Raw genomic sequence first — 11,193 nt, forward strand, 5'->3', positions numbered from 1 at the left:
TTCTTGCAATTACCCCTTTCCCCCGCCAGAGGCCGCTGTGCCCACGGTGCCGCCCGAGGGGCGGGAGCCGCCGGAGGTCACACAAACTGGGGTTTCGAAGGGCTATTGGGGGAACACTGGGCTGGGGCACAGGAGCTGGCAGGGGTGCTGAGAGCCATTGAATCAAGCTGTAAACCCTGTATAGGATGGGAACCACTTCAAGCCAGGGGGTGCTGCAGCACCTCTGGGAGCTAGTGGGGTGACAACATTGAGCCAGGGGCTGAATGGGAGTGAGGGGTGCAGGGCCATGTGGGGACAGGGGGTGTGTAGGGGTGCAGCGACACATGAGCAGAGGGGCAGATGTGCCTGACTGAGTGGGAGAGGCTAGGGGTCAGCCAGGGTCTGCATGAGGGAGGCTCCACAACTCCCTAACAATCTCCTCCCCCCCCCCGACCAAAAAAAAAAAAGTTCCAGACTTCTCTCACCCACACTCAACAAACCCACAGGTTCACTCCCTAGTACTTTCCCAACGATTACTTCCCCTTCCCTCAGCTCCTCCATCACCCCTGTAAGTCCCCCAAACCTTTGCACTGCTACTCAGGGGGTGCCAGAAATTTCTCTGTCACACAGACATACACACAGTCTGCCCCACCCCTCCATCTATGAGGAAATTGCTGACTCCTTCTTATTGGGGTGAACATTAATCTAGGGAGCCTCTCCTTTGAAGTCTTATGGCTCCCACTATCGGTGCGCCCAAGCTGCGAAGGCTTATGCCTGTAAGTAGTTCTGTTATTGTCAGTGGGACAACTCAGGTGTGTAAGGTTCGTCACACAGGCATGGGGGTTTGCAGGATTGGGCCTAAAATTTAGAGATTTTAGAAAACAACGATGGCATAACAGGCTAAATTCTAAAATTCTTGGTCTTGTCTGCTCAAGGAAATTGACTGGAATCGGTAACGCAAAATAAACGTCCTCCTATTCCCCTGTGATTCTTACTGTCTTAAAGGCACTGAACAATTTTACTGTGGCATTTTAGCTATAATCTCACTTTGCCCTCTAGTGCCCAATGTAACATAGTTTCTGCATTGCACAGTATACCTTTGATTGAAATAATTTCCATACATTTGTAGTCAGCAGAGATTACATTGCAAAAAATAAGAGTGGTTGACTAGGAACTGAAAAGAGAAGCTTACTGAGCTGAGAGTTTATGGAATGATTAGAGGACCCTGTGCTAATATTCTGTCACTTCTCACCAGCTGAGAAGGGTTGGATTGGATTGATGCTTGAATGGGAAATCCTCGAAACAACCTCAGTGCTTTATAACATGATGTTCATGATGTCATAGATAACACTTCTATCAGAGGGCTCATTCCTGAAGTCCTTATGCATTCCCATTGATTTCAAAAGCAATTTTGCCTGCTTAAGAACTACAAAATCAAGCTCCTGTACTGAGAATATGCACAGCAGGATGCTGGGAAGTACTGTGGTGTGCAGTCTGTCATTAAAGATCCTATGCATCTTTTCTTGAGACTAAGTGTGTTAATGGACAAATTAATTTTGAAGTAATTCTTTTCAGCTTTCCTAAATCTCCCCCCAGTTTCAGTTGGATATTTACCGTATTCTTCACTTCCTTTCTTAAACTGTGTAGTTTTATCATATGCTCTTTAATAATTACTGTGAGTTCCAACATTTAACATTTTAATGTAACTTTTACATTTCAATAAAATTTGCCATTGAGATTTCAACATACTATATTGCAGCAGCATGCTAGTGTATCTGAAACAGAAAGTGAAACTGACTAACTGATTTTCATAGTATAGGCTTCAAAAAGTACACAAAGTAGCCAAACAATAGAAATAACCATACATTTGTGTTTAAACATTCTTGCAGCTGTAATATTAAAGTGTATTGTTAGTAACATGAGCAAAGAAAGTTAATTTTATAAACCATATTTTGACTAGTGTCTCATTAAAAAGAGGGTGGGTTTCTGTCTTCGCTTTGTTTCCTCAATCTTTCTTTTTTGTTCTCCCAGATCCTGATTCCTTCTGTACTTCATTGCATTTGTGATGTTTCTGTTTCAGATCTGCTGTCCTTGGACCTTAGTCTTTTTAGCTGAGCTTGATTTTTTTGCTTTTATCCACAACTGGATATCAGGGACAAAAGTTAGTAGGTACATCCTGCAAAGAGACCTGTGACACCTGTACTGTCTTAATGGCTGTGGAGTATCATTGTCTTCATTGTTTTCCACTGAATGCATCCGATGAAGTGAGCTGGAGCTCATGAAAGCTTATGCTCAAATAAATTGGTTAGTCTCTAAGGTGCCACAAGTACTCCTTTTCTTTTTGCGGATACAGACTAACACGGCTGCTACTCTGAAAATTGTCTTCATTGTTATCCTTGATCTTTTATCAGATTGAATTTTACCATTACAACTTTGCATCCTGGTTTCTTGAACTGCTGAAGATGTGCTTTCCCCTGAATAACACACATCAAGTTACGAGGGGAAAACTAGGAGCTAAAGCTGATTGAATTATCAGTGAATATTTACACAAGGGTAAATTCTGGACCCATATAAGTCAATGGCAGATTTGTCATTGAGTTCAACAGAGCCCAGGATTTCACCCCTAGTAAGTTTAGCATTTTGAGGAACTCGTTTACTTTGTAACTATTATGTTCAGGACCATGCGGCTTTTGTTTAAAATATGTTGGAATCAATGTTCCCTCTAATTTTTGACAGCCCATGTGCACAAAAAATTTCTTCTGTGCAAATTTTTGACAGGTCGTGTGTGCAAAAAAATTCATCTGTGCAAATTTTTGTGCGTGTGGTGTTTCACCATGTGCACGGGGTTTAGGATCTGTGTGCGCATGCACACACGCAAGGCTTAGAGGGAACAGTGGTTGGAATACCAAAGGCTAACTCTTGCCACTGGTTGCACTTCCAAACAAAGGGTAAGGGACAGAAAATTTTAAGTAGTAATTAAACAGTGTGAGTAGCGGTGTGTGAGATTTCAGCAGCCAGCTTGAAGACACACACAGAGCACTAAGAGGTGTAGTTGGCTAACATCGCCCTAAGGTGTGTCTACACAGGGAAAATAAGGCAGGGTATGAATTTAAAACATGATAGATGTGCTGGAATACCTCCCTGTATCGACACTCATATGCTGCTCTGGTCAATTTCCCTCTGTAGACAAACCCTTAGAGGATAACTTGAACTGCTTGAACAAAGCAAACATTGAAATTAATCAGACACAATATCAGATACAGCAGCAAAGGGTCCTGTGGTACCTTATAAACTAACAGATGTATTGGAGCATAAGCTTTCGTGGGCGAATAAATCCGACGAAGTGGGTATTCACCCACGAAAGCTTCTGCTCCAATACGTCTGTTAGTCTCTGAGGTGCCACAGGACTCTTTGCTGCTTTTACAGATCCAGACTAACATGGCTACCCCTCTAATATCAGATACATTACTGGAAATAGCATATCTTGAAAGAGTGATGAATTATTTTAAACAAAAATATAATTTAAACAAATATAGCAGAAAAATACAATTATTTTATTTTTAATCCAAATAATTGATTTACATGATTCCTGGTCATGGCTTGGTGGTTGCTTCAGAATTAAGAGATCTTGTGTAGGCAGGTGAAATGGGAACTAAAATAAATAGCACACTTTTCTCAGAAGGGAACACTACAGCAATAATGTTAATTGCCACAAAATTACCACTTTCCTATGCAGTCATAGTTTCTGAAAATTATGTGGGTTATTTTATGGTCAGTGTGCAATTATTTGTTTAATAAAGTTTTATTGTTTATGAATAAAATATTTCTTTGCAATAATTTAAATGCAACAATACATAATTGGCAAATATAAATAGTAATAGAAATTCAGTGAAATTTAACTAGAAGCATTTTCACAATGAAGGTAGATAACTTAAAATGAATTCTTTTTTTTTTTTTCTGATTCCAATTCTCAGATCAAAATGTGTATACCTTAGTTTCTAAGCCTTCTTATAACTTTGTCAATAAACTGAAGACATCTCCTCATTTCCAGGCGGATGATCTCCCAGGAACACAGGCTGTATTGTTTGTCTTTTAGAAAATTATCTATCTTTTGGAAGTACTTTTTCAGTTTCAGTCTAATGATTTCCTCCTTCCTTGAGTAGGGTTGTTTCTTCTCCATCTTCTCTGTCAAACATGCTTCCAGATGCTCAATTTGCTGATTAAGTCTATTTTGGAATCTTTCAAGAGCTCTTCCATCCCAGGCAGCTAAGGTTAGATTTTTGGTAAAGACATAGAAGGTCTGTTGCAGGATCTCCTGGATTTCCACCTTGGCATTCTCTTTCTGTCTCAGCTTTAGAAACTGCTCAGGGAACTTGAAGTGCATTTTCTCACTTTGACACTGCTCAGGAAATTGTTGACCCATTTTGTTCAGAAGGTGTAAATTCCCCTGGATCACTTTGTTGTGCAGAAGGGGAAGAGTATTACAATCCAGAGTTGAGATTTTGGTGGTGCACAGCAGCACAAGGCTAATTTGCAGCAAACAAAAAGTGGTCATGATAATGATGATGTCTTACACTTCTCAACTGAGTATAAATCCAGACAGACACACTGGAATGTTTTGAAGGTCTTTTGTAGATGCCTGACTTTTTCTTCCATAGCTATAAACTTAATTATTCGTTAGGAGAAGTTTTCTTTCATCATTTTTGGTTTTCAAGGATTTTCCCCAATGTTTTTGAAACTTACCACTTTCACTTTCTGCTTAATGACTTCATTGTCTTGTACCACTTTCCTTTTTCTTTTGATCAGAAAATTAAAATACGGTATCTCCCCTTAGGTCATCTAGTCCATACTCCTGCCAATTCTCTATTGCAAATTTACTCTGGATTGAAAGAGGTCTCAAAGAAGTGCCAGATCTGTTATGGAAATGTCATTAGTTCTTAATATTTTAGCACCAGAAGAGCTTGTTTAAATACATGTATAATGTTACCATTTCCCTGTGGGGACAGGAAAGTTTTTAACACTATTTAGCAGGACTTACTCTTCCTGAAATTCAGTTAAGCAGTCTCTGCCTCAGTTCCCCATCTGTAAAAATGGTATATTTCTGTTCTCCTTTGCTTTGTTTAATCTGATGTGAGGAAGTGTGAATAGAAAAGCAGAGAGGACTGCTGTTTAGGAATTTGTATAGTAAGCTTGTGGCAATGTCATTGATATTAGGATCTTGATAAGTAATGCTCAATTTTAGGTTTCTTCTGCTGTTTTCCTTTCTTTCTGTTTTCTCCTGTGCTAGTTTCTGGTCACCTCTCACTAGCCAAACAGAGTTGGACTGGCTTGATTCTTGAATGAGGGAGAGTGCTCATCTTTCCCCCACTTTCCCTCAAGGTTTCAAAGAGCACTTCAGAGCTTCAGGAGTGGTATTAATAATGCAAAAACGGACAGTCTTATCTGAAGGTCTATTTTTGCAGGTAAATTCCCATTGACCTCAGTGGAAGTTTTGCCAGCTTAGGCCCCTCTTGAGTAGGCCCTCAGTGTGTTTTGAATCCATGCACAGCTTGCTGTCAGAGGGCAAGTTTTACATAAGATGTATTACATGGGTCTTTAGTATTCTCTATTATGTTGTGTTGTTTTAATCTTGGAAACTATTTGGTTATAAAGCAAACAATCAATAAGAGTGTCTTCTGAAACAGCCTGTCATTTCCCCTTGTTAAGGGAATATGACTATATTCTTTACAGAGAAAAATCTCAATTTTAAATCTACCCAAAGAATTATAGAAACATTCTTAATGGGAATGATTTCTCTAATAAGTACTCAATCTTCAGTTGTTTAACTTTAGTGGAAACATGTATAGTTGGGAAATTTTTTACTTCTAACCTCATATTTCCACTTAAAAGCAAAAATCTTTGTTTATTCCTTAAATGTTCGATATGGTATAGACTCACCTTGTGATGTTCATTTGCAAATGTTTTGTATTTAAATGAAAACATCTAAAATAACTTGCTGATATCATTATGTGAACAGTGAGATTTTATGTATCAATATAGAATCAAATTACCTGGTAATTGGCTAAGAAGTCACGAGTATAAAATTATTTATATTAACTGGGGAATTAGTTATCAGACACCGCTTAAATAACTTTCTCACCATGCTCAAAGACAGAAAGCACCTCTCTAAGAATTGTTAAGAGAAAGTGTCTTCTTTGATGATCATTTAAGTTTAAAGACTGTTTTAAAAATCTTTTAAGTTTAGAAAGACTTTTAAAGCTGAAAGGCTTTTTTTAGAAAAAGAAGTCATTTGAAACATATTTCAACTCCTATTAAATACTGAGGGAACTAAAAGAATATCTCAGCAAATGAGCTAAACAAAAGAGTTAAAATTCTAATGTCAATGATGTTCTGAGAATTTTCTTGTCACAAAGTCAAAAGGAAGATGACCATAAAATTAAAGATGATTTACAGTCCTGCTACATGTGCATTGGTAGATTGTGTATGAGCTGAAGAAGCTACCAGGACATTATAGTGTTGAATCAATGAAAAGGTGATAGCAGCTGATATTTCAATCCAGCCAAGCCCCTGAAAGAGTTGTCTTTTAACATCACATATAGACTGTGAAAAGAAAAAAGTGTAAATCTCTCTAAATCTAGCACTTCTTTCACTATTCAGTGCATCTTGGTGTAACACAGTGAACACAACTGGAATGCATGCAGATAATTCTCAGTGGCTATTGCCAGCTTGAGGGAGGAAGTGTTAAGATTGCATTGTCATGTACCTTAATTGTGTATTTCCTGGTTTTCAGAAGTTTCGTAAGCCATGGCATTAAGGGTAGATGGGGTCTCCCAGGATCACAATAGGCATTTCAACTTCCCCTACGGTGATCTTCTTGTCCGGGAAGAAAGTCCCTGCTTGAAGCTTCCTGAACAGGCTAGTATTCTGAAAGATGCATGCATCACGCACCTTTCCGGACCAGCCTGTGTTAATGTCTGTGAAACTCCCACGGTGATCTACAAGCGCCTGGAGAATCATAGAGAAATACCCCTTAATGTACTCAATGGCTAGGTGGTCTGGTGCCAGAAGTGGAATATGCGTGCCATCTATCACCCCTCCACAGTTAGGGAAGCCCATTTATGCAAAGCCATCCACAATGTCATGCACGTTGCCCAGAGTCACGGTCTTTCGGAGCAGGATGCCATTAATGGCCCTGCACACTTCCATCAACACAAGTCCACCGGTCGACTTTCACACTCCGAACTGGTTAGTGACCGATTGGTAGCAGTCTGGAGTAGCCAGCTTCCACAGGGCAATCACCATGCGCTTCTCCAATGGCAAAGCCACATTAATGGGACTGTGTGAGGAGCTCGCCCCAGCCCTGCGGCACAAGGACACAAGAATGAGAGCTGCCCTGGCATTGCTCCAAGCGAGGGATCGCCTGGTGCGTGGAGCAGGTGTGGCCACCTGGAAAGATGCGTGGAGACCGCTGCACGTATCACCGAGCAAACAGGAAGGGGACTTTCAAATTTGCAAAGGAATTTACGGGTGGGGATGACAGTTGGTCGCCTGAGGGCAGGGCAGTAGATTCAAACTGATGACCAGAGAGGTGAGAACAGGCATTGTGGGACACCTCCCGCAGGCCAATTGCAGCGCTGTAATTGACCAGGGTGTCTGCACTGGCACCACAGCGCTGTAACCCCCGCGCAGAAAGCTCTACACCTCTTGTCGGGGTGGGTTTTTTTACAGTGCTGCAACTGTGCAGTTTCTGTGCACTAAGCGGCTTGGCAGTGTGTTCACCTCCGGAGTTATGCCGCAGAAAGCTGCTTTAATGCGCAGAAACTTGCCAGTGTAGACAAGGCCTAACTCAAAGTGACACTGTTAAATACCAGGTTTGAACAGATTGTTTAGCATAAGTAGTTAACGCATTTCAAGGGATCATTCAACGTGAAGTGAACCGTTATACCCCTCCATTTGCCATGCACCAATCCTGAACTGGAAACCTTTTTAAAGTCACATTTTCAATATCCCAAGGCGGGCTGTGGGAGCCGTGCACTTGCTGGGTAAATGGTGAATGACTGGGATCAGTTGTGCAGTGGGGATGATCAGAGCCAGAGTTTGAGCCCCAGTTCTGTGCAACGAAAAAAAAAAATTGAATGTGTCAGCTTTAAGAAATGCTGTATCTTGGGAACTCCCTTGCTCCGTTGACCCCCCAAAGCCAGATCAGTAACCCTACCCGAGAAGACACCCCAAACATCAAGGCAATCCACCTAAGCATGTAGAGTTTAGAATTGTCCTTTAAATAGGAACCTCTCAACCTTAGTTAGCAAAGGATGGCATGGAGGAACATTCAGGAGAGCGTGGCAGGGCCTCGGTCAGCCCCCACAGGGGATGCAGGGGGAGTGCCACCCAGCCCTGCCACAAGCTGCATCCCCGCTGCACTCAGCCTTTACCTCAGCCCTGCTCCTGGCCCCAGCTCCAGCCTCTCACCCTGGCTCTGAGGGGGAGGGGCAGCACACAGATTACATTACGGGTAAGGGGGGTGGGGTGCACAACAAAAAAAAATAGTTTTGGGACCACCTTTCTAGCCTATACATTTTTAGTGTTCTTTGCAATAGTTTCTTGGTACTCAACACTGTTAGGATATAGGCCTGTCTGTAAAGGCCTATACTTTAAGAATTTAGCTATATGTTTATCACTTAGCTAGTTATAAAGGTATAAAAGAAAGAATCTGTATAAGGGCCTTCTCTCACTGTGACAGTCTGAGGCCCTGTTTTTAAGCTAAGACCTTTGGCTAAGCAGCAGAGGCAGCCATAAGCTGGGAAGCCCACGGTCACACTCTCGTAGTCCAAACTAGTCACATTGAAAGAAGGTGCTATTGGGCTGTTAGGAATACAATCCTGTCCTGATAATGCCTATCGCCTCCAGATAAAAATGGTTAAAGAAAACTTAGTTTGATAGCATCCTGTCTGGCAAGAAATCACTTCTCAATAGCTGTGGTTGTGAAACCCCCATTTCTGTATGTTTTATCTTTATGGCCCCCACTTTTCTATTGTTAATCTGTCTGGTTCTCTAATTGTTTCTGTCTGATGTATAATTAATTTTGCTAGGTGTAAGTTAATTAAGGTAGTGGGATATAATTGGTTAGAGAATTATGTTACAATATGTTAGGATTGGTTAGGTAGATTTCAGTAAAATGATTGGTTGAGGTATAGCTGAGAATATTACTATTTAAATTAGGGGCAAACAGGAAGTAAGTTGGGATTCAAAAATAAGGAAAAAGGAACTTGGATTTAAGCTTGCTCAAAGTTCACCCCAATAAACATCAAATTGTTTGCACCTTCACACTTCGGGTATTGTTGCTCTCTGTCATGCAAGAAGGACCAGGGAAGTGGGAGAGTGAAGGAATAAGCTCTCTAACATCTTGGTGCCATGACTCGGATGAATTGCATCGGATAGGTGAGTGTCAGCCTGTAAGTCCCCCTCCCCAACAGTCCACGCAGCTGCTTGGGGGGAGGGAGGGTATGGTGAATTCTCGTGATGGTAGTTGCGGGTTCTGGCAAGCTGAGGTAATGGATTTTTTGAACAAATGGATAAGGAAGAATCAGGACCCATACCAGGTGAAGGGGTTCACCTGGGATGAGATTGAGAAGGAGATGGGGGAGGTTTTAGGAGACCCCAAGGTAAAAGAGTGTAGGAAAAAGGGAATGGTATTACAAGGTTTATGTGCTGGGATGGCATACTGGGTAAAAAGGGAAGCCGATCTCCTCCAACACATTAAGGATTTGGAGGGGATTGTGGATCAGCAATGGATTTTAACAGAAAAATCCATGTTGGTGGTAGAGGTAGCAGATTTGAAGGCACGGGGTGCTGCACGGACAGAGGAGTCTTGTGAGGCAATCCGGAGAGGGATGAACTGCTGGGGAGAGTAGGAGACTTAGCGGAGGAATTGTATCAATGTAAACATGGGGGCAATGGACTAATGGAACTGAAGGAGACACCTTCACCACCCTACCTTGAAAAAACACTGTACCCACCACTGCCAGTGGACATTGTAAGCTGGCGATCCACAGTTACAGCCCCTGCGAGAGAGGCTACCCGGGAGGAACTGCAGGAGGCAGGAATAGTGGCCCCGATTGCGGGGTCGGGGGAACATGCCCCACAAGTAGTAGAACAGGCAGAAACCCGCCCCTTGTCCCTGAAGAACAGGGAGGCAGTACTGGGCCATTTGGGAAACGTACCCCGGGATGAATGGGATCAGTTTGTGCTGTGGCTAGTGGAGGTAGGCAGGGAGATAGAGGGTCTAACTCGTGAGGACCAGGTGATCATATGGCATAGTCTTTTGGGACGGGGCACCTTAGGAATCAATGTGGCAGGATTGGCACATCCATTTCTAATCCCCGGACAGGTGGCAAAACAGTTGTTTGGGGTGTATTCTGTGGGGATGAATAAGATGAAGAGAATCCCTGGGGAAACAGGGCGGGATACACTTAATCGCATACAGGCATGGGCATGGTGCTGGGTGGATCCCCTGGACGGTCCATGGGTGATACCCCAGACAGGGGCACCAGGACCTGGTGGAGGTGTGGAGCAGGGCAGGGGTGGGGAATTGCTGGAGAAATGGTTGGAGCTGAGCGATCCACAGTTCGTGGGGTATTTAAGGTTGCAGCACCCTGAATTTTCTCCCAATCAGCTACCCCAGTTTCTGGAACAGGCAGATGTGTGGAGGCAGATGCATTGGCGGGAGAGCCAGTCCATGTTATTACTGTGGGGGATCAGTACAAGGTGGAAAGGGGTGGGTCAGCCCGGAGGGGAGGATGTAGAGGGAGAGATTGTGGCTTTGGGGGTGGGGTAGGGTAGTCAAGGACAAGTGGGCAGCTATAGAGCAACAGATCCAGAGACTGCAGGCTAAACTTACTATCCAGGATCTTACCAGATCAGGGGGAAAGTGGCCCTGGAGGCCAGGGGACGGGGACTGCCTGAAATGCCAGGCACACAATTTTGCTTGGAGACAGGAATGTGTTCGGTGCCAGGACCCCCAGCCCCCACTGTGAACCAGTGGGAGGGACAGAGGTGGGTGCTGTGACTAAGGGGTTTCCTGTCCATGTTCTCAGTTTAGGACGGGACACATCTGGTCGCCCCATGCTCCAGGGATTGATTGAAGGGAGTCCCATGAGGGATTTTTTGATAGACACTGGAGCAGCCATCAGTTTAACCACATGGGGGCAGGGGAGA

The 11,193-nt window shown here is 43.1% G+C and overlaps 1 protein-coding gene across 1 annotated transcript; it reads right to left on the reverse strand.

Moving 5' to 3' along the window:
- Nucleotides 1-3,956: 3,956 nt before the first annotated feature.
- On the reverse strand, nucleotides 3,957-4,631 carry LOC141988274 (interferon kappa-like). Its single transcript, XM_074954109.1, has one exon. The coding sequence runs from the start codon at nucleotides 4,532-4,534 to the stop codon at nucleotides 3,971-3,973; it is 564 nt and encodes a 187-aa protein (XP_074810210.1). The 5' UTR covers nucleotides 4,535-4,631; the 3' UTR covers nucleotides 3,957-3,970.
- Nucleotides 4,632-11,193: the final 6,562 nt, after the last annotated feature.

This window comes from Natator depressus, chromosome 5, assembly GCF_965152275.1.
Source record: "Natator depressus isolate rNatDep1 chromosome 5, rNatDep2.hap1, whole genome shotgun sequence".
Taxonomy (NCBI): domain Eukaryota; kingdom Metazoa; phylum Chordata; order Testudines; family Cheloniidae; genus Natator; species Natator depressus.